Source organism: Scatophagus argus, chromosome 4, assembly GCF_020382885.2.
Source record: "Scatophagus argus isolate fScaArg1 chromosome 4, fScaArg1.pri, whole genome shotgun sequence".
Lineage (NCBI taxonomy): Eukaryota > Metazoa > Chordata > Actinopteri > Scatophagidae > Scatophagus > Scatophagus argus.
The window spans coordinates 17313317-17341272 of NC_058496.1; the positions used below are offsets into that span (position 1 = coordinate 17313317).

The 27956-nt window shown below is 41.1% G+C and overlaps 3 protein-coding genes across 10 annotated transcripts in view; 1 reads left to right on the plus strand and 2 right to left on the minus strand.

Moving 5' to 3' along the window:
* Nucleotides 1-14744, plus strand: part of znrf3 (zinc and ring finger 3) — a 62663-nt gene extending 47919 nt beyond the window's left edge. The window contains exons 3-8 of one of the 2 annotated variants that reach the window (XM_046385560.1): nucleotides 4402-4476; nucleotides 6693-6824; nucleotides 7606-7716; nucleotides 9043-9210; nucleotides 10910-11012; nucleotides 11174-14744. In XM_046385560.1, the coding sequence (XP_046241516.1) occupies nucleotides 4402-4476; nucleotides 6693-6824; nucleotides 7606-7716; nucleotides 9043-9210; nucleotides 10910-11012; nucleotides 11174-12924 (2340 nt within the window). In that variant the 3' untranslated portion in view covers nucleotides 12925-14744. The remainder of the gene's footprint in view (nucleotides 1-4401; nucleotides 4477-6692; nucleotides 6825-7605; nucleotides 7717-9042; nucleotides 9211-10909; nucleotides 11013-11173) is intronic. The other variant, XM_046385562.1, reaches the window with a different exon arrangement.
* coq5 (coenzyme Q5, methyltransferase) lies at nucleotides 5139-20442 on the minus strand. Of its 5 annotated transcripts, none has more exons than XM_046385566.1 (8): nucleotides 20159-20442; nucleotides 19061-19210; nucleotides 18433-18657; nucleotides 17554-17660; nucleotides 16861-16949; nucleotides 16118-16229; nucleotides 15203-15337; nucleotides 5139-5346 (listed from the first exon to the last, which is right to left on the minus strand). In XM_046385566.1, exons 1-7 carry the CDS (start codon nucleotides 20358-20360, stop codon nucleotides 15236-15238), a joined length of 987 nt encoding a protein of 328 aa, XP_046241522.1. In that variant the 5' UTR covers nucleotides 20361-20442; the 3' UTR covers nucleotides 5139-5346; nucleotides 15203-15235. The 5 variants fall into 5 exon arrangements, with proteins under 5 accessions (XP_046241522.1, XP_046241523.1, XP_046241520.1 ...); XM_046385567.1 differs by lacking the exon at nucleotides 5139-5346 and adding an exon at nucleotides 7618-9071; XM_046385564.1 differs by lacking the exon at nucleotides 5139-5346 and adding an exon at nucleotides 9048-9186.
* Nucleotides 20443-24157: 3715 nt separating this feature from the next.
* Nucleotides 24158-27956, minus strand: part of kremen1 (kringle containing transmembrane protein 1) — a 53157-nt gene continuing 49358 nt past the window's right edge. For all 3 annotated transcript variants that reach the window (XM_046385568.1, XM_046385569.1, XM_046385570.1), the window contains exons 8-9: nucleotides 27512-27596; nucleotides 24158-27180 (exon numbers count right to left, since the gene is read on the minus strand). In XM_046385568.1, the coding sequence (XP_046241524.1) occupies nucleotides 27021-27180; nucleotides 27512-27596 (245 nt within the window). In that variant the 3' untranslated portion in view covers nucleotides 24158-27020. The remainder of the gene's footprint in view (nucleotides 27181-27511; nucleotides 27597-27956) is intronic.

The following is a 27956-nucleotide window of genomic DNA, read 5'->3' on the forward strand; positions in this document are numbered from 1 at the left end:
AGAGAGAGAGGGAAGAGAGAGGGAGAGAGAGAGAGGAAAGGAAAACACGAAGAGAAGGAAAAGAGAAAGGAGGGAAACAGAGGAGAAGAAAGTAGGAAAGAAAGAGGGAGTGATGTGATACAGGAACCAGTGCGTGGGCCAGATGTTGCAGGTGTAATCCAGGTGTGTATGCGTTCCTGACCTTCCCTTTCACATGCATATTTGAAAATGCACACACATTTTTACACATGCATTGTTCAGTAACTGCTGGTGTGTCAACTTGAGAATCCTCAGTCCCTGCGAGTGATGAAGTGAGCGCTGCGCTGAGAAAAGTTCCAGACGAGTGAAAATTTCTCTCCTTCAGATCTTACAAGCTGGCAGGCTTACTTAGGGATGCTAAACATAGCTTTCATTTTCCTCCATGTCTAGACTGGGCTCTCAGTAGTTTCTGCTGCGGTTTTTGTTCGCTCAGGGAAGATTGTACTCTAATTCTCATGCCTCCGAGCCAGCGGGAAGTTTGTTTAGCCAGCAGTATTGTGAGGAACCTGTGAACCCCCCCAGCACGCAGCGCAGGTTCAGAGTTTAGCTGATCTTTGAGCATGGATGACTGATCAGATGCTCACACTGGGGCCCAGAGATCATGTTTCAGATTATAGTAGCAGTGTATCAAGGGGACACAAGTTTGTCTCTTTCTGGTCTGGCCTTCCTGTTTGTCTCCTATTGTTTTCTTCTCATTGTTAGGGGGAATTGTAAAATACAAAAAAAAAAAAAAAGTTCAAATCTTACAAACTGCTACTTGCCCAACCCATCTTTTAATCTCTAGTGGCTGAAAAAGTTTTTCTGATACCTAATCAAGCAGTGAGGCAGTGTGGACCAGTAATCGCATTTCAGCTGTGAGACTTTTTGTAGAATTTCTTGAGTTCTTGATTGCCGGTCTTCTTCCTGTTCTTCTCTTGTTGTGGAAGAAGTACTCAGATCTTTTTCTCAAGCAAAAGTAACAGCACTTCATGTGAAGTTTGGTAGCTTAGTCCAGTGGTTCCAACAGGAGAACATGTTATCACATCTTTTTTTTCTTAATCTGTGAAGTAACCAGTAGCTACAGCTGTCATGTACAAAAAGCTCAAATCATATAATCTGCTACTTGCCAAACTCTCTCTAATGGCTGAAAAAAGAACATCTGAATTTTGTCTGAGCTGGTACCTGATTGTGGCCCTTGAAATACTGGATTTCTAAAACGGTAGCCTGTGTGTCTCGATCTCATCCTTAATTATGAATCAGCTCGCACCCTGACAAGCTTAATGAACGGACGCTCTTGACGTTCCCGTTTAATCTCAATGAAACTGGCATGAATGAAAGCTTACGTTTCCAGCGTGTTGTTCACCTTTTTGAAAAGTGTGCAGCAGAGGACTCAAATGGCTTGCACAATATCTTCTTACACAGGAGCTCAGCCACTTGAAATTCTATAGCTGGTTTGAGCCAGTGAAGTGAACAGTATTTCCTCACTGAAGTGTTTTTAGTGACGTGACAAAATCCTGAGAAGAATAAAATTATATTACAAAGCGAAAAGCATTTATCCTTCCTTTGGTGTCCGGATTTGTAGTTTCTAACAGGACCAGGAAGGAGAAGTGTCATGTTTTTTAGGAGAGCCAGTTTGCCTGTGGGTGCATTTTTGTTGTCGTCAGGCAAGTCCCTGCACTGCAGCACAGGCCTGCCCGAGTGGAGATTCTTTAGGAGGGAGATCTCTTTCTTCTCAGAGCGTCTTACCAAGAGCTATTAATTATTAACTGTGAGAGCTAACATCAAAGGAGCAGACTTGTGCTGAATTAAATGGGGGCTGGAGCCTGGCAGTGTGGAGCTGAGAGAAAACTGGGTGAGAGGGAAAAGCCGAGCGAGATTTTGCTCCACTCGCTTTTGAACTTTGCGAGCACAAAAAAAAAAAAAAGTGGAAAGAAGAAAAGAAAGCGCGACGTTAGTTTATGTAAAGGAGGCAGGACGAAAGAGAAAGTTCGAAGAGCTTGTATTTATAGTGTGTCACTGTTTTTATGTTGCAGCATTTGACAAGGCTTTCATACACTGCTGGGAAAGATCGAATCAGTTTGCAGGGTTAATTAGTCTTTAATGAACTATGAAAGCCAGATTCATAAACATCTCAACTGTGGATTAAACCAAAGGGAAATCTAATTGAGACGTAGCTCAGACCGTTCAGAGTCGTGATGTGTTCACATTTTCCTGAAACTGATTGAACTCACAGAGTGAGCTACATATGCCACCACTTACATTAAAGGCCTGTGACTTGTCCACGCTGCAGTCGTCCCACCAAAGCTACCTGCAGCAAAGAAGACCCAGGCCGGCCCATGCATGTGGGTTGCCAGTGCTAAAACTCAAATACAGTCTATATTTAGTGTCATTGTTGACTCTGTTATTGATTCTGGAGAATACAAATACTTCTGGTTAGCTTTCTTTCTTTGGAAGAAAAAGAGGGTAGCTTGCTTTACACAATAGAAGGCAGTTGTGTGTATTGAACACAGTGGTAGGTACAGTTGAATCCCAACTTATTTAGCTACGCATGCTACTATATTTAATCATTAACCTCTTTCTAAAGACCCGTAAAGACCACAGGGAGTGGAGAATGTTAAAACCCCATGGAAAAAGGTAATCAAAGATGATGTTAGGATTTTTGAAACTCTAGTGAAAAAAGTTGGGACACTGGAAAAGAAAAGAAACAACAAAAAAAAGAATGTGATAATGTGCTAATGCTTTGTGACATAAAGTGAATTGAAAAACAGTACAAAGTTTAATGAATTTAATGTTTCATCACATGAACTTCATTGATTTTTGTAAATGTCTGCTTATTCTGCATTTGATGCCAGTAAACTTTAAAACAAGTTGGGACACGGGCAACACATGATGGGAAAGTTTAGTACTGCTTAAGAAACAAAACAAAACAAAAACACCTGTTGTGTTGGAGCTTTATTCAGGTTCATTGGTAACAGGTGATCATGACAGGCTATGAACGGAGCATCCTTGAAAGACTCAGTCATTCACAAGCAGGGATGACATGAGGTTCGCCATTTAATGGAACACATGACTGTATGAAGGACAAGAAGGACTGCGTGGCCTCAGCAACACTTTGTAAATCTGTCACTTTTACAAAGTGTTTGTTTGCATTCCTTTACACAGTATTTTTTTTGGAATCAGGGTTATACTTAGCATCGACATACATGAGTTCAGGTAATCGGCACATTGTGATACGAGGTCTAAAGCTGGAGGAAACAACCAGTGTGAGAATCTTCTCTGCCCGACCTGCAGGTGAAGGACGGCAGGTGTTTGGAAAGGCTGATGCCGCCAGGTGAAAGTTTGTTCCTCTTTGGGCAAAAAAAAAAGCAGAAGCTGCCTCAACATTCCACTGCTGAGTGTTGTTATCTGAGAACATCAACATGATGTTTTGTGAGGAGGACAGCCGCGCCTCCCCCGAACGCACCACTTCTTCCCCATCTCCTTCCTCTCGCTCTGTGCAAGTTCTCGCCGACTGGAGTGGCGACACTGTGAAGCCACTCAGCGGCAGAGTCACAGCTCTGTACATTGTCACTTTGATCTTCACCCCCCTCCTCTTCCCTCTGGTTATGAAGAGCGTTGGCAAGAACCCAGGGCACTTGATAATACCAGGATATGATCCCAGCAGTGCTATTTTAGATCATGTAGTACAGACATCAAAACCTTGTCTAAATAGGGCACCGTGAATCGAGCGGGGTAAGAGCGGGTAGTGAGTGGGGAAAGCAGGAGTTAAGATAAAGGAACTTTATTTTTCACACCAGGGGAAGCCAATTTGGATTCTGCGAGGAGATACTTCTGCACATCCAAGCATTTCCTCTATCTTTTGCCTTTAGCAGAAGTCTTCAAAAAGACCTGCGTGCCATGACTTTCCCTGCTCTGGGATGACAGAGGCTCACATTTTTAGAAGTTGGAAATCCATGATAACTTTATTCGACTTCTGTCTGAGCGTGCACAGCAGAATTTAAATTCAGTTCCACGTCACACAGAGTTGCATCACTGGAGCTGTGGAGTTCATGACACAGGCATGAAGCTGTTTTAGATTTTGTCATACTATTGGTGTAATGTGCTGCAGATACACTTTGAATGACATCACGAAGACATTAGAGAAATGAAGACGTAGACCACATGTGCATCCTAGCAAATATTGTCAGTGGCTTGTTTACTACTTGCCTGTTGCTTTTCTGTCTCTTTTCTTTCTCATGTGCTCATTCCAGATGATTTGCACAGGGTTACGCTTAGGCAGAGAACTCCCTCTAGTGGCCGGAGTTTGAATGTGAAAACTTCATCTTAAGAATTTGAGTGTGAAACCCATTCTCTGCACCATTGTTGAATACATCTAATGAGTCACTTTATGTTATGTACTTGCAGGCAAAGAGAGCAGTACAGCGGGGAGCCACAGCTGTCATCTTTGATGTGTCAGAGAATCCGGATGCCATCGACCAGGTTTGTGCACACCTAAAAATTATCCAGGCATTCACACAGTCGGGTTTCAGCAACACTGAAACAGTCTGAGCTGTCTCGGCCTGTGTGCAAAAGATGTTCTGCTTTCCTCTTTTGGAGAAAGCTCAACAGCACACCATCCTTCTGACTTGGTGGTGTGTTTATGTGTGTGTGTGTGTGTGCTGTTTGTACAAACAATGATCTGTCTATCTTTAGTTCTGTTCAAAAGCATGTGGATCAGCCTTGCTCATTCAACCGTTCAGGGCCTTTGAGCTCTCTAACTTGTGTTTGGAGGCGTTCCCTGCATTCTGAGAGGACTGAAAATGGATATCCAGATTCAGCTTTCACTTGACCATGACCAAACTCTGTTTGAGCTTATAATTGAACAGGTAGCGCACATTACCTCATCCCCTGAGAATATAGATCTGTTTTTGAGAGGAGCACACATACAGGCTAGAGTTAGAAATAAGTGTTTTTATCATCTCACACACACCCAGGCACTGACATTCTTCCACTGTTTCTTGCTCATGTGTCTTTGCTGTGAAGAGGTATATTACACCAGTTGCTCGTCTGAGCACCTTTGTCGCAAGAATTCTCCTGTGGTATTCATCCTCGCCACACCAAGCCTGGGCTTGCAGGTTTTCTCCCCCCTCTCCCTCCCTCCTCACCTCTTCTTCTCTGCTGCTGGGTCGTACAGTGCGTAGCTGAGAGATAAAAGGGATTGCGCGGACACCACATGAAAGGCATTGCTGAGCGGCTGTGTTAAATTCCCCCGAGAGGCTTTTCCAGTCAGAGCGGCCCGATCAGCAGAGACAGGACCCACAAGGCCGAGGGGCAGGGAGGAGGAGCTTGGGGAGAATTAAGGTCCTGGGGCTGAAATGAAGAGAGAGGCTTTATGAATTTAATGTAGTTGACCTTCTTTTTAACTCGGTTAATACTGTATGTGTGGCCAAGTGCTGCTTGTGGCAAGAACATTTGTTGGTGTTTTGTTTGGGTAAACGTTTACTCACTTGGAACAGTAATACGTCTATTACAGGACTTACAGATATACTTTTTTAATGGGGTACAGTTTGTCAAAGGGTTGGAGTCTTACAGGAGTCATTTCTCAAAGTGGGAGCATAATCGAGCAAGAGATCAAAAGTCTCAAAGTCTACACTTTCAAACCAGAACAAACAGTCGGGAGCATGACGACAGCAGAAGAAATAGAAACACCAATATCCTCAGCATTTCCCTTGAGCTTTTCAAATTACAGATTCCAACTAGCAGACGGGGAACAGAACAGAGAAGGAGAGGAGGAGTATGTCAACTGACTCCAAAACCAGGACATACTATTCATTGACTGTCCCCCCCAGCTCTCAATGACAGACAGGGGCCTCAATTTCCATGTCTTCAGCTTATTGGTTGTTTTCCCTATTTGGCAGAAGAGAAGTTCATTCATGTCTTTTGCAATCAGTTCACAAACTTTTCACTAAACGTTCCCTAAGAATAAAGCAAACATTATGTCGACTTGTGACCCCTCATCACTCGTGGCCTGTGACCTGCATTGTAGTCTGTGACCAGGGTGCGATCGAGATGTTCTGGCTTCACTTTTGGAGCGATCTCATGTCGAGTCAATGGCAGCAACGTGGTGTCAACCACCATTATAATCAGAACTTTGAGCACATTTCATTATTCATTCTTACCTGCAATTCTTGTGGCAGAGATAATCTAATATTGAATCTAATCTAAGAGATAATCTAATATTGAAATCAGGATTTGTATTTAATCCTTTCAGTCAGGTTTATCCTGTGAGGTGGGGTACTGCTGCATTAAGGTGTGATTTTGACCTCAACATATCAGGATTCAGTTAATATGTACAGTATTGAGTAGTACAGTACAGAAAACAAATTCTGACACTGATAGCTTAGTAATATGTGCGTTGACACAAACCACTGATATTCAGAATGTTTAAGTATGGCAACTTTAAATATTTTATTCTGGAGAAGACACCTTGAACAACATTAAAACAGTCAGTTACAACAGAGGTTAGCTTTCTAAAGTCAAAACAACACAACATTATTCAACTGCTTGTTTGTTTTTTCAGGCCGACTCCGCATGATGAGTGAACCAGTCTTAATGTGTAAAATCAGCAACGTGACCCTTTAACAAAAGACTGTTGTTGATCAGATAAAGAAGTTTAATTTTGTTATGCTTAATTCCATTTTGTCTCCTCTCTTCAGCTCAACCAGGTGGCAGAGGATCCTCTGAAGCGGCCGGTGGTTTACGTGAAGGGCAGTGATGCCGTTAAGTTGATGAACATCGTCAACAAGCAGAAAGTAGCTCGTGCTCGGATACAACACAGACCACCGAGGGTAAGGGCTCAAACCAAACCCCCAAACCACTTGGCGTAGATGGCATGCGTGTGTGCACATGTGTGTGTGTGTGTGTGACTAATCTAAGGCACATGTGAAGACCATGAGTAAGAGGTGAACATGTTTGTGAGGCTGATGCACCAAAAGAAGTTTGAGCTGTCTTTTTTTTTTTTTTTAAAATGTGAAGACCAATGAAAATTCCAGCTGTGAAACCTGACCCTTTTCCTTTCTGCTCTCCACTGCCCTGAGGCGGAGGACTTTTTCACAGCACTGTGGGAGATTAATATCAGCCATTCAGAGAGCTGTTTGTTTGCTTGGAATATTTGATAAGAGACCAGTGCACTTTGAGGTTGAATGACTTGACATAATGAAAGCCCGAGAGAAAGAACTGTCCGATAAGAGGCATTTTTCTGATGAAGAACAAAACAATCTGTTCATTCTCAGTGGGTTTTAAGCAGCTGTCTGTGAAGTGATTTTGTAGAAAATTATCATCCCTTCAAATCAGTCGAGTTCTGCTTCTAACGTTCTTCCAAAGTGATGTAGTGTATGCTTGTGTTGGTCCGTCCAAAAGCCAATGACATAAAACACAAAAGAGTAAATTCTCACATTTGAGAAATTTGAGCCACGTTTGACATGCGCCTAAAATAATTAATTAACGAAATAATGGAAAATGAAAAATGCAACTGTTTTCATGCCAAAATAACCCTTTCAGTAACACCTTTAACAAGCTGCATTGACAATTATTCAACAAATTTGTGTTTCTGTGGCCCTCCTTCCACAGCAGCCCACGGAATATTTTGACATGGGCATCTTCCTGGCTTTCTTCGTGGTCGTGTCGCTGGTTTGCCTCATTCTGCTCATCAAGATCAAACTCAAGCAAAGGAGAAGCCAGGTTAGTGTCTCAAATACACACTCATTACCACTAGACCCACTACAACAGAAGTGTGGAGGACCAGTGTCTTGAAAAACCTAATTTATTATCCCAGATTGAGTCACACAGGCCACTGAGTGAAAACACACCCAAATACACAATGCTGTGCCTTGTTTTTCCAGCCGACTTGGCTCGGCTTTGCGTTGCAGGCGTTGAGTCAGACGACAGTAGCACTGCTGTTGATTGACTCCTCTCATGTGCTGACAAACAACTCGTTGAAGGCTTAACTTCGGGCGCATGAATGAAGATAAGGGTTTAATTAATGCTGATGAGAGGGTGGCTACTGGTGCCAAACTCCCGGAAATGTCATTACAGAGCAGAAAACCTGTAGCGACATCCGTTAAGACAGGTGTAATCCTGCCAGCACACATGTGGGTGTATAATGGGTGCGTATGTGTGTGTCACAGCAGCGGATGACTCGGTCGTGACTTCCTTTCATGGTTAATTAACAGCTCACACCAGGGGCAACTTTATCACATGTAACAACTTTTCTTTCCCAAAATGTAAAAAATTAATGAGCCTTTTGTGTAAATACTTTTTATGTAGCGTTAACAATTTCCGTCCAATTTCAGTCTGAGGAGCAGAAAACGTTTGAATGTTCAAGGCTCATGGGTTTGTCCTCACAAGGCTAAAGTTAATTACAGAAAATTACAGATTTTCAAGTCCTCATGTTTCATGTTTGTCATCACTGCGAAGAGAATGACTTTCATGCCAAAGTTCACTGCTCTCATGCTGACCAGAATGTCCACACGTCCTTAAAAAGTCTGCAATTATCTAGTTGTGAGGCAAAATAAGAGAAGAAACACCCTTCAGAGGCCTTAATTTAGTCAAATGTGAGCATAAACACAAACCCGAGTCCACAAAAGTCAGGACGTTCTGTAAAACATTAAAAGCTTAAAGGTAAAACATTAAATATATTGTCTTTGTGATGAGTGACGCACCATCTATTCAGTCTATAAATTATGGTGTTTGCTAGTTTAATCCATTCTAGTTTGGTTCTGTATATGTAAACTCATCAGTCACCATTTTTTAATGAGTAACATTTTATCTGAAGTCTCAAATTACGACAACATCAACCGTCTGACAGTAACATCAGCAAAGAGGAACACAGTTCAAAAGTGTACACTTGCCAAGACTGCAAAGACGTTTAACAGGATCTTTGCTGAAAAATGTTGTTTAAGTCTTTTGACAGTTTTGTCATTTAAAAGTCTTGCTTCGGCTTGAGATACAAAAGGGCCTTTTAAAAGTGCAGACATTCCCATTGACCCTGGTCCATCCTCCCTGCAGAGCTCCATGAACAGAATGGCCATCCAAGCCTTGGAAAAGATGGAGACAAGAAAGTTCAAGGCCAAAGGAAAGGGCCAGCGCGAGAGCAGCTGTGGAGCCTCTGATTCACTGAGCAGCAGCTCCACCTCTGACTGCGCCATCTGTCTGGAGAAGTACATTGATGGGGAGGTGAGAAAACATGCAAAGTGTCTGATTTGAATTCATGACTTCAAGCATCTGCTTTATCAATTAGGGGACCTAAATATCTTGAGCAGTATGATTCAAATAGTGGTGTTAATTGCTCTAAACTGTGCCTTCCTGTATGTGTTGTTATGCCAGCTGTTACAATGAATACAAAGGTAGACATTTTTGTCTTTTATTATGTTCAAATAGGTTAAAAATCAGACAAAAACATCTTCCAGCAGGAAGTGGGTTTTTTTATGTCTTAAAATTCAATCAAATTTTTGGTTTGAAATCAATGCATGACCAGCGGAGCAGCAAACTCGACACAGCAGTAACACATCTTCTGCATTTGGTCAGTGTTCTCCCGAGTGCATTATAGAGCCATGTGTGCAGAAGTGGACCATGTTTGAGCCAGACCTCACGACTCTGGCAGTGTTAGCGTGGTCATCTACCCACTGAGCTTATTTTCTTTTCATTACATATTCTGTAGACATGAAACATAATGCACTTAGATGGACAATAGAATGGAAGTTCCCCTGATGTTGCTCGGGGACCGCAGTCCTGCGACGTTCTTTCCGGTACCTTTTAGATGTTTAGTTCAGTCTTTCAGAGCACCTGGGGAGATAACCGTACCCAGAGTGCAATGGGTTGTGATTATGCTTCCTGTTTTCCCAGTGTGGCCCTCTTTAATCCTTAAAGGAGTCATTGTCAAAATATGTATCCTAATCTTGGACTTTGAGGGTTTACTGTAACAGCATTGCTCATCCCCAACAGGGACACTGGAGGGACAAACCTCAGTGCCCACAGGGACATAGTTGGTGTATGTGTGTGTGTGTTTTTTTTGTGGTTATGTGTCTCTTCAGTAAGGAGAAGAAGAAAACACAACAAAGCATGGCGCCAGGATTGCACAGAGGAAGTGGCGATATAAAAGGCTGAATGGCATCAAAGCAGTTTTTGAGCAGTGAACCAAGCAACAAAAGCTTGGGTGGAAGAGAGCCCAAAGATGAGTCACATTAAGCCATAGAGTAAAGTATTTATGGCAGTGAAAGAGCTCTCACTGGAAAAGTATATTATAATTCATCGTCCTCATGCTTTTGTGTCTCGGAATTCCTACATGCCCATTCTCTGTCTGAACGGAAAGTGTCGCATTCTTTTCATATCAATCCTCTAGTGTACACCTCTCGTTTGTTTTGTTCTAGAAAGTGGTGACATTGAGCATCAAAGTTGTATTTGTACTGTGGTGAGGCATCTCGTTAAGGGTTTTGTTTGTGGCACGGTGTAAAGTTGACTCCTCAGAGTTAAAAACTTCACTCACAAAAATCACGACTGACAGTTTTGCGTGGCTTTGCTGCCACCCTGTGGACACTCAGATGATCTTGACCACGCATTAGTTCCCCCTCTAAGAAATGCCAGGAGAAAACCTTTGTTTGCTGTACATGTTTGGGTATTAGATGTTCGATTTCATCCACCTGCTGTGTCGAGATACTGTGGAACTTTCTAATTTTTTTTTTTCTTAAGGAAAGTGTTTGAGTGCATCACAAATTTACTGATACTGATTGGAAATATTTTAACATTAGACTTTTGAAAATTCTAATATGTAATTTATGTGTACTTTATTTAACTTGTCTCTACTGTATTTGCTGCGATTTGTACTTTGCAGATAACAGTATCTGACTATTAAATCTTGTTGTATTTTCCTGTACAGGAGCTGCGGGTTATCCCCTGTGCTCACAGATTTCATAAGAAATGTGTCGACCCGTGGCTGCTCCAGCATCACACCTGTCCCCACTGCCGACACAACATCATTGGTGAGTTAGTGTTCAGCCTCTGATGCCTCTGAAACATTGTCAGCAACAGAAACACTCATCTATCAAAGGAAAAAAGTTCCCTGATTAATGAGATGCTCAAAAAATTACTTTTCCATTTGTGAGATTCCAAATGTTAGATTTGTTTTTTTTTCCCCTCACAGAGCAAAAGAAGGGAAATCCAGGACCGGCGTGCATGGACCCTGGCAACCCAGTCCACAGCCGGCAGCGGGTGGTGCTGCCAGTCCATTATCCTGGCAGGGTGCACCGGGCTGGCCAGGTGACGGCCTACCCCACCAGAACCAGCATGGACCCAAACGGTAACCCGATCACCGTGCTCACAGTGGACCAGCACCCAGATCCCCAAGGTCTGTACCCCCCGCAGTCAACTTCTGCCTTTCTCCGAAGCTACCACCCCACCCTCCATCTGGACCACTCACTGAACCCCCACCACTGCGGATTAGAGCATCGCGGACCGCCCGCCTACCCAGCACAGCCGCATCATGCTGCTTTTAAGAGGCCCAAGTTCCATGGTCGCAACTTTTCCAGAGCAGCTTGCTTCTCACAGTACGAGACTATGTACCAGCACTACTACTTTCAGGGGTTGACTTTCCCGCAACAGCCTGAGGGTGGCCAAGGGCCTGCTATGGCAGGGCAGATTGGTGGAGGAGGAGGAGTTCACAAGAGCCACCACAGCAGGGCCTTTCAGCAGGGGCTGCTATACCCCACAGTAGTACATATGGCACCTGCCACATCTTCAAGGATAGGCGATAATGGCAGCACTTCTGGCCTGAGCTGTTATCACGGCCACCGCTCAGTGTGTAGTGGTTACCTTGCTGACTGCCCAGGTAGTGACAGCAGCAGCAGCAGCTCAGGCCAGTGCCACTGTTCCTCCAGTGACTCCATGTTGGACTGTACTGAGGTCAGCAACCAGGGTGTGTATGGTAGCTGCTCTACCTTCCGCAGCTCTCTGAGCAGTGACTACGATCCTTACGTTTACCGGAGTAAGAGTCCCTGTAGGGGCTCCACAGGGGAAGCAGGGGCTGCCGCTTGCACCACAGTTCCTGTGGAGGACTCATCATCTCCTGCTCCCTTGGGACATGACTGCCTCCAGCTTCCTCCTGGAGCTTCAGGATATAACTCGGGGGACCACCTCTCCAACTGCAGTTTGGAGCCCAATTACAGCAGTCGCTCATCACTGGAACCCAGGGAGAACAGCAACACTAGTACTACCTCAACGGGGGCTCCAGAGACTACCGGAGCAGACAGGGGAAAGGGGGCACAGGAGGAGTCAGGGGAGCTTGGTGCTGCAGCCTGTAGCTGCTGCTTTGAGGTGCTTCCTCCCAATGTCGAGTATAAAGGGCAGGACTCGGACCAAGCTGGGCCTCTGGCCACAGGACGCTTTCACAGGGGGGTGGACTTTCAGAGCCCAGCCTCCAAGAACTTCTTTGCTCCTGAGCAAATGTGCCCTTCCTCAGACCAGGGAAGCTACGAAGGGCTACCTTGCTGCTTCTACAAAGAGATGAAGGTCCACAGGGCCACAGCAGGGCGTTATGCCGAGGACTACGCTGTTAATGTGCAGTACGCGCATGCAGACTCAGAGGCCTGCTCTGGACAGGGCTGCTGCGAACTCAACCAGAGAATACCCATAATTCCTGAGGACACAGATTGTGAATTGGGCACGGGGGCAGAGACCCAAAGCAGTTTATTGCCCATTAGTGTCACAGTGGAGACAGAGATGAGGACAGGGGAGCAACATGAGCCCAGGGAGGGGTACTTCACCTCAGGACAGTTCAGAGGTCAGCCATACCCTCAGGAGGAGGAGACCAGGGCTTTGTTCCACCCTCGGCTCTCTGCAAGCCCCACTGCATTGGGAAGTAGTATGTCAACAAATGAGGGCGGTCTGGGTTTATGAACTCGATGCCGGAGAGAAGGGACTCAGTCAGAAGTATGTTTTTGGTACCGTCTCAGTCAGTCAGTCGGTTGGTGAAAGCCTCAGCTGCCTTGTTCTAACCTTGCTCTCTGAGCGTTGAATGTTATCAGCTTAGATTGTGTGGATTTCTACTGAAATGGCCTGTTATCTCGACTTTCAAGTTCATTCTTGTGGCCACAAATGTCTCAGTATCAAAACTATGTTACCATAGCACTGAGACAAAGTGATACTACACATGTGGATGGAGGCTGTTAACTGAAACTAGAAGTAGGTTGGAGGTGGCATCCTTCTACGGGCTATCTGTTGTCATCAAGGGCATCAGCGCTAAATAATCCAAGCCAATTTCTCCACAAACAAGTACTCTTAATTCAAAAACATTTGCATCTACATATGAGCATATGTGCGCACATGAACACTGACTGCCTATAAAGCTTCAACCATCAACTCAAATAGGTTGTACGGATATAGCTATACCAAAACAGGAAGACATGATTGTTTTATTTTATTATTATTTTATTTTATTTTTTGGTTTTGTGTTCTTACTTTTTTTCAAGAGCAGGGAAATGGGTTGTTTTGTCAGTGACCCACACATTTCTCTGAGGAGAAGAAGCTATATATTACAGTAAAAAAAAAAAAAAATGCATAGAAATGTGAATGCAAGGCTGACACTGGTCTCTATTCAGTTTATTACAGAATTTGTTCATGCATTGCATTTCTGTCCAGTAGTGGCCTAAATGTATGAGATGTGCCAGAGCAACAAGAAAGCCTTATGCTAGTAAGCTAATTGTAGCAATATCTAAAGACACTGCACCACTTTTAGCTGAACTTCAGACTAAAGTGACAGCGTCTTGGGGTCAGTAGATTTCTTCAGAAGTAGAGTGCAGCACTCTACCTCGTTTGGATGCCCTTAAAAGTGTATTTTTGCTGTCACTTACCCAACGTCCTCAATGAGGCATGCTCTAATAAGTATCTATAAAGGTTCTAGCACGTATCTAAAGGCCAAAGGAAAGTAGCTGGAAAAAAATCTCATGTCATAAGGGTTCCTTACTGTACTGTGACTTTTCTTTTAAAGATGCAGTTATACATACCACAGTGTGTCCGTTTGAATCATACCGTGCCGTGCATAGTACATATTCGCGATATCAATGCTTGTCATTCATGCCTGTTTGTCCTGCAGACTGTTTTTATACTGTTTCTATGAAATATACACATTCTCTACACAGAGGAAAACTTTCTGAAATAACCCTATTTATAAGTTAACCCAGTGCTGTAATCAAGTGAGAATCTAATCTTGCCTTTTGCATAGAGATATGTACCTACTGCAAATATAACATTTTGGGGTACTTGAGTCACTATTTAATTTTTTTGTTATTGTTTCTAGCACTTAAGAAGATTAAAGTGTACAAAAATTAATATTTTTTAATTTTTTTAAGAATATAATTATTTTCTGTCATTACCATTACAAATGTTTAAAAAGGCTAGAAATCAATCTGTGTATATTTCTGTACCTGTATAGCAAACACATTTCATAAATGGAAATATGTTCTCTGAATATTTATTTACTAATATATTTATCTTTAAGCCATGTCTTATGTTCAGAGTGTATGAACGCTTGAGTTATTTGGTTGCTTTTTATTTTCAGAAAAATCACTAACATGAGACTTTGTATATACATGGTAATTGCACACAAGACGATTAAATCTTCTCTGACCAAAAAAAACTGATTTTAAAACTTCAGTACCGTACAGTTTTGTAATTAAAGTGTACAAAGATCTGTAAAATATACAGTTTTATTCAAGTAACTCATGTTGTGGTGTTATCCTTTCTATTATTTGCATTCCACATGGAGAGTTTTCCTTTTTGCGTTCTAAAATTTAGTTGTGATAATTATAATCTGTTCAGATACTGACATTAGCAAGTTTTTTATTTATTGCCAAAACACAGGAGTTACAAAAATATGCAGAACTGACTGTATCCAAAAGGTGTAAATCACTTTCCAGTTGTCTTAACACTGAAACCACAAACACAGTGACATTTTGGTTTTTAGTGTCACATTCTCTACACTGAATAGTATTAAGCATAGTTTTCAGGGGAGTTTTAAAAGAAAAAAAAAATCACTTAATAAATATGATGACTTTCTCTCACTGTGCATCTGCAGAAAGGAGCTCTGGGCCTTTATGCTCAGCTTCATGTCTGAGAACTCTGCAGACAGTTTGTCATACAGGCAGAATATCCTGAAACACAGAGCCTTTTTGCTTACTTGTATTTTTATATGACGCTTTAGGAGTGCATCTCACAGCTTGAAACCAGAGTGAAGAGCCACAATGCCACCAGTGAGGTTGTGATACTGCACACAGTAGAAACCTGCTTCCTCAATCATTTGCTTAAACTCCTCCTGCACAAGACAAAGAGCAAAAAAAGAAAAAAAAATCACTACAGTGCATAGTCAGGTTGGTGTTTGGCATTAAATAACAAAAACAGGCTTGAATAAATGTGAACTTAGTCTAGGAACACAGTTAACAAGTCATAAAGTGCTGCAGTGATGTAGCTGCAAGACGCAGCCTCGCTGAGTTTCTGTTTTAATTTGTGTCAAAAGTGGAGACTTCAGACTACATACAAGTTTTTAAAATTTGTCATATGTCAAGTAAAACCTGAGTTATGATAAACAATATATGCAATGCTTTTTCCTGAACACTGTCGTCACATTTGGTGCAAGTTTTAGAAATAACATAAATAAATAATATGAATAAGTTATAAGTTTTAAAAATAATTTGTGGTGCATTTGATTGTAACACCTGATTGTGTTGTAAATAGCTGTACAAAAAACACCTGAGGCATTTACTGCATTTTAAGGTAAATAGCTATAAATAACTTGTTGTTCGCTAAATTTGTATTTAATTTTTTGGAATTTACAATTTATAGGCAAGGTAAACCATTTTTAAGCTGAAATTTAAAGGTAAAATCAAAAGCAGTCAAAAAGGACAATGACTCCAGAGGGTTAACTGCAGTCGCAGTAGCAAAACGAAAGGCAAAAGTAAAAAAGTGTAGCTAGATCCTAATACTATATTATAAAATTTGCCCAATCAAAGGGGGAATAAAAATCATTTAAAATAGGCCTGACTTGAGAGAAGCAATGATAAAAATTGGAGGACAGAAATAAGAATATTTTTCTCACCTGGTCTGGGAACTTTCGGATGCTTTCGACCAGATACTGGTAAGACTTCCAGTCTCCAGCAATCACCTCCCCCAACACCGGGATCATCTGGAAACTGTACGCATCATAGAGCCTGAAAAATGGAACAGGAGACAAGTTACCGAAGCTGCTTTCTCAGAGCAGGAAGCTGCAATCTTATAGTTTTTCCCCACATCTTTTATACATGGACTTACAACTAAGTCTAAGTTTGTAATGTGTTCTTATTTACAGACAGTAAAACACTGTTTTAAAAAAAACAAGTTTCTCACACACAGATTATAGGAAGATATAAAAAGCCAGTCAGATAAAAAATATACATAAATATCTTTTAATATTTGTGTTTAGGAAAGCTGAGGAGGAGCATTTATGGAAAATGTCTTGTTTTAGAAGGATCTTCTTCTTTCCAGTTGGTAACACACTTCAAAAGCGAAAATGCCACATGTAGTAACATCTATCAAACCTACACAAAGGCTGCCTCTAGAAAATGGAGAAGCTGAAATTAACTGTCGTGTTATTGGTTTCCCAGCAGATTTCCCTTGTCCCTACAACAGCTTTGATAAACATTTTGCACAGCTTGTCCACGAGCACATGACAACCTCCAGGAGCTGCAGCTGTTAAAATGTGATGTTGGATTTGTGAAGGCAGGGATGAAACTGCAGTTTTAGGCAGCAGGTTTAGTCATATTTCCACCAAGCCATCCATTGTGAGTGCGCAATTCTCCTCACCTTGCCAACACAGGATTTGTCACTTTGCTGAACTCTAAACACATGAACCTGCCACCAGGCTTCAGGACCCGCAGAGCCTCCTGCAGTGCCTGAATTTAAAAAAAAAACATTGTCAAAAAAACATTAGTCAAAAGGCCCAAAATAAAGAAAACAATCCTTATGATCATCATTTCACATCAATGACAAAAAAGCAATGTAATTATATAATTAAATACTTTTCCATGTTTAAAATCATTGTGAATTAGGTACCATTTTGGACAGATTTTCACAAACTTTGCAAAAGTGTGATGGCATTTTTGCAACTTCTGACACTTTAGGCAGCAGAATATTAATCATCAGTTCAATAATAAATAATTCAAATAAAGGCTAGTTGCAGCTCTAAATAAATCCAGCAATTTAACAAAAAACAGCATTTGCAAGAAATGGAAATGTATCCTGAAGTAATAACTTTTTTAAAAAGAATCTAAAACATTTAATTAACACATTGCATACAGATTTACAGATTACTGACTGTTTGTCAAAAAGCTGACCGTGTTGGTGACTTTAAAGCAGCTCAGTTTCCCAGTGAATGTTACACTGGCTGTTACACTCTGCTCCACTGACATGCTGATATCACTAAATGCAGAGCTGCACTACCAACACTCTTAATGGGAACATCCATGCATTAACTGTAATAATGGTCAGGTCAGTTACCTGATCTATATGAGTGACGTTTCGAATGCCAAAGGCGATGGTATAAATATCGAACTGGTCATCATCAAAAGGCAGCTCCTCTGCATCCCCCACCACCCATGACAGACCTGACAGACATCAACACACACAAGCGCACACAATTTGATTCAAAAAGACAAACTGTCTTTCAACTTTTGCTGCACTTGTAGCTGTTATACCAGTTCTGTTCTGTGATCCTGCAGCAGTCATTATGGCATGCATGGTTGCACAGACAACTCACGCATCAGATCCGAGAAAATGTGGTGTATCTGCATGTCAGGGCCGTGTGTTGTACTCAGGAGTGTGATCTGAATGTTTGGAACTGAACATGAATTTAGATTCATGCATAAAATTATCAAACACTGTGACATTTCATAAAATAAGTCTAGAACCAGACTTGGTGTTATTTTGACTTAACACACAACATTTATGCAAGAACCTGACCTACATAATATACAATCATTATTATACTATAGGATCAATGTCAGCTTTCTGTACTGGACAGTTTCAGATACCCTGTGTTATCACGCACACACCTCAGTCGGTTCTATTAAAGGATTAAGGTTTGATCCACAGCCATGTGAGAGATGTTGACATGCTAAAGTATCCCAGTTTCTTTCAGAGCAACTCAACTGAAATATCTGACTTTCTCAAAGCAAGGATAGGTTTATCCGGGTTTCTGTAAATCATAAAAACTTTGCATGCACAACAATATGAACGGGGATATCCCAAAACCCTGATCTGTGTACATGTACACATGCTCACTGAAACCTCCCAGTTGAGTGGAAAAGCAGGGATCAGTAGTCTTGCTCTGAGCTCTTGAAGCATTTTTTTTCTTTTTTTTAACAGTGAAAAACGTACCAGCACCGACACCCGTGCTGTCGGCTTTCTGCTTGCCCACTTTCAGCATCTCCTTGTTAATGTCACAGACCACAGCCCTGGATTCCCGGGGCCCGCCTTCATCCTCTGTGGAGTAGTTGTTAGAAATGTCCTGCCACGATGGTGTCTGCATGGATCGCGCCGCCCGCCGCTTCTGCCGCTCTTGCTGAGTACGAACATACTCCAGGAAACGAAAGGCGATGTCACCTACAGGATGATCACAAGCAGAGAATTTCAAGGATTCAGGGATACCAGGATTCTTTATTGTGAACTTCACAATATGTATAGGACACACAGAAAAAGTCAAAATGCCGTTTCTCTCCTCTCTAACAAGTAACAAGTATTAACAGGTATGCATAAGACCTAAAAGCACAATAACATAGACAACAGAATAAATAGACAAAACGGTAAATACAGACAATAGACTATAAAGTAGATAGTGCAAATAAACAGACAGCTGCACGAGACATGGTGGTAGCAGCAGGTGTCACCGTGCAGTTGTAAACATGCGAGTGTGCAATCATAGCAGAGTTTGTATGAGAAGTTGTGTGCAAGAGTCATGTGCAAAAAGTTTCTGTTGTTTTGCAGAGGTGCATTCAAACTGCTTTACCTGTTCCGCCTGCAACATCCAGAAGCCGCACCCCGGGCTGTGGGTGCATGACATGCAGCAGCGTGTCCTTCCACAATCGATGAATCCCTAGACTCATGGCATCGTTCATAATGTCGTACTTCTGTGCCACATTCTCAAACACCTTATACACTGAAAAGACAAACAGAAAGAGAGGGCTTTTTTTTTCCACAGAAACTTGTTTTAATGATGTATTCTGTTTTCACATTTATACAGACTTTATTTAAGCATACTCAGATGCTCTACTGCATTTAATGTACCTATATACTTAACATATTTAACATTTTTCTTTTGATGCTACAATATTTTGGCAGTTTTTTTATACTCTGGTCCAGGAAAAATGCTGTTTCATTTTACTTGTATTTTTTTTTTTTTTTTTTTTTACATTTGAATCAAGAGTTGAACTTTATGTCAATAAAAATATCATGTTGTGATGTGTTCCATTAAATCTCCATATGGTTTACACATTATTATATGCCTGTGTGAGTGCAATATTTGAGAATCTTTCCATTAAATTAAGACATGCACTATTTTGAGGAAATAATGTCTCTGCATGTTCAAGATGAGAACAAAAAACTACACATTTAGTAAATCTTGAGCAACACACACAAGTAAACAACAGACTATTTAAAATTCCAGAAAAGACTTCATTCAAAAAAATGACAAATTATGTTTTATAACTTGCCTACGAAAACAGCACTGCCGCTACAATATACTTTTAAACAGTAAAATAATCACTGTGTACCACTTTTAAAATCGGCGCTCATAATACACAACAAACACCGCTTATTTTGGAACAATTCCCACTTAAGTACGCATTGTAAAAAGGGAGAAATCACCATTCAATGCTCAGATGTTTTACTGAACAGAAGCAATGCTTAATGGATCAGTTGTATGCCGACTTGTCCAGCAAATTCTCACGATCCCAAACGCATCCCGAATAGCGCCCATCGAGGTATGCTCATCTACAGGAAGGCCACTGGAATTTCAACAGCAATACTTTTGAATGAAGCTTGGCATTCCTATTGTGTTCACACAGGAACACAGCAATCATCTGCGGATAGTTTTGCTGTGGCTCACCTCTGGTCGCCTTCTCTGCCTCTGGCACTGTTTCGAAACCAAAATGTGTACTTCTGCCTCCGGTTGCATCGCTGAAACAACGACAAGACGAGAGTCCCCAACAGCAGCCCGACCGACCCGAAAATCCAGCAGCGCTAGCGTTAATATTTCTATGTGAAAGACGGATTACCCTGCGGACCAGCAGTCTCATGGATGCGGCCATGTTGCCTGACTATACACTGATGCGACGCACTGTCGTCATTCACACGCGACGGCGATAGTTTTCCAGCCCCTCTTGGTACACGAGGCTTGCGGATTGTAACATATAATTTGTAATTTCGTACCAGGGAATGTGTGACTGTCAGAAAACAAGAGTTCAATAAAAATCTGAAAATGTTTTGAATGGTTGAATTTTTGAATAGTAATGGTTGAATAGTAATTCTTTATTATTTTGCTTATTTCTGTAGATATTTCTGCTTGTCTCATGCACAGTCCAAGGCTCATTGGACATGGACAGTGATAGAAGTGCTGAGATCCATATGTCACTGTCACGTAAAAGTCTTGTATTTCAAACCTTGTCAAATGAAGTATATATCAGTAAAAATAAGGTTAAAACATGAAGTGAAAAAACTCTGCAGAACAATAGACCATTTTTAACTCATATATGACTTTGGATTAATATTAATAATTAATTTATATGTTGTATTTTATTCTAAAATAGTAGTTGGACGGACCAAACATTTTGACCAGCATGAAAGATTTAATGCAGCTGAATGTAGTTTGACTGTGTTAATTTTTATACTTAAATTACATATAGACTTAGGAGGAACCATAGCATATCATAGGAATAAATTTACATAATTTAATCCGCCAATGAGTAAGTAATAGAACTAAGAAGTCTGAGTCAGATCACCTGTTAACTGTTTTTCCTTGAGCCAACTGAATAATTATTAATTAGTCCATATGTTATATAATCACCTAAGAATTATTTTTTATTAAATGATCAATTTGGGGTATAAAATGTCAAACAATGGTGAAAAATTCTCACATTTCTTGCATGGTAAATAACTTAAATGATAAAACAATTATCTCTCTAGTTCTTGATTATTTTCAGCACTAACCATGTGTCCTTAAGGCAGATGTAAAAAAGTAGTGTATGTAAACAGCTTTCAGCGGTGTTAAGCTACAATAATAAAAGGAGAATCTCAAGTATTAAACAGGCCAATGCATGTACTCAAAACCACTGAAGGGCATGAGAGTTTCTTAATTGCACCAGGGTCACAGACGATATTGCAGAGCGAGGCAGATCAAAACAGACAAGTTCATGCACAGCCAGTAAACCTCTTTCACACACTTCTTTCTCTGATCTTGGGAGAGCAGCTCCTTTTTTTTTTCCTAACGACTCCTCTCTCCCAATCTACCTGACTTCACTACCCTGAGTGCAGAAAGTGGCAGGTATTGTCTTCAGTTCTTCTCACTTTCTCGTTCTGACAGTAACCAGACACTGCCTGTATTGTACTATTGTTGCCTCAATTACTGGTCAACTCAGGTTCAGAGAGATCAGCTTACTTCACTCTCTTTTCCCTGGCTATGGGAAGGTTGACCGAAGGGGGAGGGGGCTCTGCAGGCCACAGCTTTTTCACAAGGGCCCAAAGGACTGATGATAAGGCTCAGAGTATAGTTAAGGATTAGTGTTACAGCTGCACAATTGCTATTGTGAAAAAAAAGCATTTTGGGGTCAGTGGGAGGGTGTGTGGAAGGGTCTGATATCTTTACCGGATACATACATGATATAACTCATAAAAGATTCCCTATAAAACAGTACTTTGTATTTTTGAATTAAAGCATTCTTTTAACATATATAGTCACATTGCTGGTTGTTTCTTTTATTTTTATTTTATTTTATTTACCGCGGGGAGCAAAAAACGCAGAGAGCACTGGTACTAAACATCATTACTGGAGTCCTTTCAGGAAATATGTTCAAACTTTGGATCACCAGCAGAGGGAGAAAGAGGGCCAACTGCATTTTGCTGTTTCTATGTGTGTGTTTCTGATAGAAGATGAAATTATAATGTATAATATCACGCTGTTTTCTGCTGTTTTCCTGTACCCTCCTGTTTGGAGGTTATTGTCAATCTGGTACGCCTTGAAAAACAACTTTATTTTGCTTTGCTGCTTCCTGAACTTGGTAATTTAGTTGTTTTTGTTTTTTTAAAAAACACTGAGTAAAAAGATTGTTCAAAAATCAAATTTTAAAATGAATTTAGTTTGCAAATAAACAAATAAATCTAAACGTCTGGAGCAGAGACACGATGAGGCAGACAGTCTCATTGTTCTTCTGTCTGATGTTTCCAGACTCTTTGACAAGTTGGAGTGACATCGGAGGAGGTAGCTTGTCTGGATTTCACTGAATAATAATTACTATCTTGGAGTCGAACCTTGGTGAGTTAAAACAATATTTTTGTGTGTGTCTTGTGCAGGCAATTCTGTTATTCTTAGAGTAAGGGTTAAGCTGACAGCACAGCCGACTTTTTTCATACTGTAGTCACAAATCTAATTTACTGATAAAGTCAGACTTGCGGTGTGCTCTCTCCTTGGTACTGAAGTGATGTGGACGTTGCCTTGCATAGCCTCTTGTTTCTCCACAGTAAACTAATCGTTAAGACCTGTTCAGCTTTGTGGCCACATCTGAAAGAATCACATGATGTTATACTGGAAAACGTCACAAACTCTCTTTTGAGTCATTACAAAAGAACAAATGTTATTATGTCTTTCTGAAAAATTAAAGAAAAACATTTGATGAGACGTGAGGTATCGGATATATATACTGTATGTTTTAAATCTGGACAGTAATGTTATAGGAACATTATAAGAAGAGAGTCTGAAATGAATGAATTGTGAACTAGCGATTTCTGATCTTTTATGAGCCGGGCGACACAATTTTGGCATTTTCCATATCGAACAGTTTTAAAGACTATATTATTCAGCGACTGGGAAGAAGGCCCACAAAACACAGCCAGGAGGCCTGTCCCGCTCCTGCCTGAAGCTCTGTGTTCTCACTCATTTCTGAGTGAAAGTGAAGATTACTATATCATATCAGATTATGAAATTATTAAAGTTCTGCATGAGGTTATTGCTATAAATTGTGGTTCAGTCAGGAGCATTTGAGGCTCACAGGTAAGTTGATTTGAGTTTTTTTAGTAACCTTGCAGCTAAGACATTTTGAAATGAATGGGATTTTCATGGTTAGCATTAGGGGCTGGGTTATGGGGTGGGGGGTCCTGTCATATATACTTAGTATTCGGGTCACAGAATCAGATGGGTCACAGATCTTGGTGCAACACCTGCTTAAGCAATTGCAAACATTTTAGGGGACTATTTTGCTTCTCTGTGGAGTTGAAGTCATCTTGCATCACAAATAGTGAGCACACGCTGCCGCTTGAGTTTCTCTGAAACAAAACAAGGTCTTCAACAGTTTCGGAGTGAGCACTAGATGAAAAGAAAACAGAAACACATTTCAGGAATTAAGAAATCATCACTGCATACATCTGAAGTGTTTCAGCTCATTACCTGTCGTTCCGTGTTTGTTTTTTTCATGGTGTTCCAGTTGTAAAGCCGAACTCCTGCTGTTTCCCCCTGAAATGTGCAGGTTGCATGCTTGACCTCATCCCAGAGGGGAACCAATAGGTTACACATGGCACTCCAAATCCTCTCTCAGTGTGTGTGCATCTCCACACAGTCTGGGAGTCATTCCACATATCTGATAAGAATTTAGTTTCTCAGAAAAAAGGGAGAAAGGATGCAGATGTCCCACCACGCAAACATTGAAGCCTGACTCTGTTATTCTTCTCTCTTTTTTTCAGATGGAAGTGTTTCAAACAGAAAAGTGAGTGAGATAAGCCTGATCCAGGTTTTATGAACCATATGCTTCTCAGCCATTCGGGTACATAATATTGTGTGTGATAATGGAATAAATAGTGTTTTATAAAGGTTGTGACAAAACAAAAAAACAAACACAAGTTTAAGAAACATGCATACAGTGTTTATTTTGCGACCAGGACACATTAAATAAAACTACAAAGGTACTTCACTTATACAAAAGATAGATTATATCCCATTCACATACAAAATAACAATAACTTACTGTATAAATTAAACATTTCACTATTTTGCTATTTACAATTTCATGAAAACAATGTTTTGGCCCCTTCAGATCATTTCCCACAGGGCTTCTGGTGTTGTTTTCACGTCATCGAGCACTACAAGACATTCACATCAATTGCAGATTGGGAAAAAAACACTGTTTCCACCGCTCAGAAGATAGCGTGGAATTTTCCAATTGACTGGAGAATGGGACAGAAAATGGGAGTTTGCATAATTCACCAGGCTATCCAAACAAATATGTCCTTGTTAGATTTTAACTGTCAGATTTCGTTAGCATGTGTTTATTTGAACACACATTAATTTCCCATCGCTCTCACATCTAGGCTCTTTTCTCCCTCTCTCTACGCATGGTCTGCTCTGAACATCACAGACCCAGGGGCATGTGCTCTTGTCTTGCAATAATTAAGATGAGTTACAGTTGAGCAGACAGGCAGGAATATAGCGCAGAGTCACATTTTAACAAAACATCTTATTGAGTGAAAGAAAGATTCTTCATTGTTTTATGGGTCTCAAATTCTGTCTGATTCTTGAAAAACTATAAATCTTTGGACTTGAATTGACTCACTGAGAGGATGCATCATGCAATTCATGTCAAGTGCTTAGGTTGCTGCAAAAAGTACATTTTATTTATTTTTTTCTTTTCACCGAAACTGAATGCAAATGTCAATAAGTACTGTTACGTTTTGTAAGCGGAGGCAAATCTGAGTGCACAGAGATTCCAAAACTCTTCTTTATTTATCCTAAGTCAACGACTGAAGGATTTTTGGGGTGACCGTCTGCTGAGACCACCGCCAACATCCAGTCCCACGACAGGAAGAGCCAATTACTATGCCGGTGGCAAACTAGTAGATTTTGACCTTTCACAAGTAGTTTAAATGTCACAGCAATGCACAGAAAACCGTCACAGCTGCAAACCTGCTGTCAGCTTGTGCACAGTACCGTTGAGTGCTTTTGGTTAGATTTCTCTCCGGGTGTATTGTTTGCGTTCAGCCTTTTCGCCTGAAATCAAGATGACAAGTAAAAGCTTCCAGGTCTGCAGAGTCTTGTGGAATTTAGGCAATTTACTGCTGTTTAAAAAAAAAGAAGAATTCCACATTTAAGCTAAAGTAAGTACAAAAAGCACTTCGATGGGTTTGCATTGCCGAGTGACAAAATGAAAGAGCTGACATAAATATCATCATTCTCACACTGAATTACATAATATACAACAATGTTGATCCCCCCCATAATTAAAAGACAAATTAATGTGAACAATATGTTCAGTAAATGTCCAAGACTACACATAAGAGCACACAAACAGAAATTAAAATGCTAAAAAAAAAAAAAAACAAAAAAAAAAACAGGCTGTGTTAATTGTGTTCATTTTGGAAAACAAAAAAATATCATGTCCATCATGTAACAAAATGTAAAAGATCCAGTCTGGAGAGGTGTTCAGTTGAGTGTACTATATTTAAAAAGACTAATTTTGAATGTTGTCACTGTACAAGATGACTTTACATTTATACTAGTGGAGATCCTATTTTGGACTGAAACTCTCGACGTCTACGCTGATTTTAAAGAAGTGCAGCAGACTTTGTGAGTGACCCAAGTCCTCTTTGTGAAAGAAACAGATGTGGGGAATCTGAGACAAGGGAAGAGGAGATCCTTAAGGCACTTGAACACCATCTAACCGGAAAGATTCCCACCCACAACCAAGCAGAAAAAGCCCTCAGATCTTCCCAAGCCTCCCTAAATGGTAGTTTGTCTGAAAACTGCACAACCCAGCCCCCAAGTGAACAACGCTACTTCTTCTCTCTCCACCCAAATCCACACGAGCGCTGAGTGAACGAGTGGGTGTGCATACTCTCTTTCTCTCTGATCTTCCCATTTAACAGCGAGTGATTCATCCCCCTTAAGTGCTGTGATAACTACCTTCTGTGTGACGTCCCCATGTTCTGTTCCCCTGTCCTCAGAAAGCTAGTTGTCACGTACAACATGAAAAAGAAACTGTGCATATGGAATCAAAAAGAAAAATAAATACACAAGTCTTTGGATGGGAGGATTCTGGTTTTTAGCTGGAAGTGTTCATCGTCCATATGAGGCAGTTGGAAGAGTTATACAAAACTGTTAAGCTGTTAAGTGTTACAGCATGTGTGTATCAAAGATTTCTCCATCCTCTCCTTGATACTGACGAAGATTCTGTTATACTGAAGCACCAGGGAGAGTAAAACCTCCCTGTTTTCCTAAAGTGAGCACAGACAGTGTAGTTGGCTGTTATTCTGCACCTGGCTGTGTTGTGTTTTCACTGGTGAGACTGCAGTCTGGAAGGTTTTTTGGAGGTATGTTGATTGTTAGGGACAGCCATGGGTGATGGAAATGGAGCCTTGCTGAACCAGAGAAGCTTCCCACATTGTTAAAAGCGTTTTTGAATCTTTGTCAGAGCCACAGATCCTCCTCCATCTAATCCTTCACTCTCCTCTCCCACAGTGAGGTCACTGACAGCCCTGTCTGTCGCTCTCCTCCTTGGTGCTGAGCAGGATGGGAGGGCCCAGCCACTTTGGCCCACAGACCACTTAGGAGCAGTCACTCAGTCAGTTGTCATTAGCCACTCAGTTCTTGGCTTGTTAGCATAGCGCCTCATAGAGTTTCATTATCTGAGGGCCTGGCATCTGACGGCCCTTGCACAGAGTCGTTGTGGGTGGTGGTAGCGTTTGGCTAACGGTCAAGTGCAGCAGTGGCGCTAGTTTCCCACCAGGGGACTGAGGTCACCATGGTGGTTCTTCAGCTTCTTCTTGAAGAGGGAGATGGTGGAGGGTCGGTACAGGATGATCCAAGGCTCAGAGGAAGCCGTGCTCTGGCTGCAGCTGTCTGAACCGCTGACCGTTGGGATATTCGGGGACCTGAGAGGAAGAGAGACAGTAAAGACAGAGAGGAGAAGGAGAGAGAGAAGAGTAAGAGAGAAAACAGTGGAAAAGGAAAAAACAAGGAATAATGGAAAGGGTTTAAAGCGAGGCAGAAATATAGAAAGGTTGCTTTTATTAGATGACTTATAGTTACTGTTGTGGATGCTTTCATAGGCTTCATAGGCTTCAGTACAGTGGGACTTTAAACAGGCTAACACTGTCTTATTACTATTGATTGTTTTTCTAATGTAAGCACAATACTGCAGATGAATACTTTGAATTTTGATGCTTGGCTGATCACAAACACCTCCAACATTCACATACTTACTTGACTGTGATATGAAGCAGCAGCTTTGCCACCATGGCTATGACTGTCAGTATGAGGAGAGCAGCCAGAGCGTAAATGGTCCACACTACAGACAGGGAGCAACACAGGAACAAGACATCAGATATCGAATCACAGTAATGAAAAGAAACTGAGGCAGACTGAAAGGATTAGCAGGCAAAGAATTATTCAAGCACTGCTGGTGCACCTGTTAGCAATGTTCAGCCAGTGAATTGTCAAGAAATATTGATTCATTATCATTGCACATCTGTTTTCTTCTGTTTGAGAAATACATCAGATGGCCCTTTGAGACAGAGTTCTCAGAGTTGGAAAGAATAAAATTTCAGTGAAGTAAAAAAAAAAGAAAAAGAAAAAGAAAAAAGCACAGAACACGTCAGTCCACCCTGCTTAGCTTTGACAAGAGGACTGATTGTGATCAGCAGGGAGA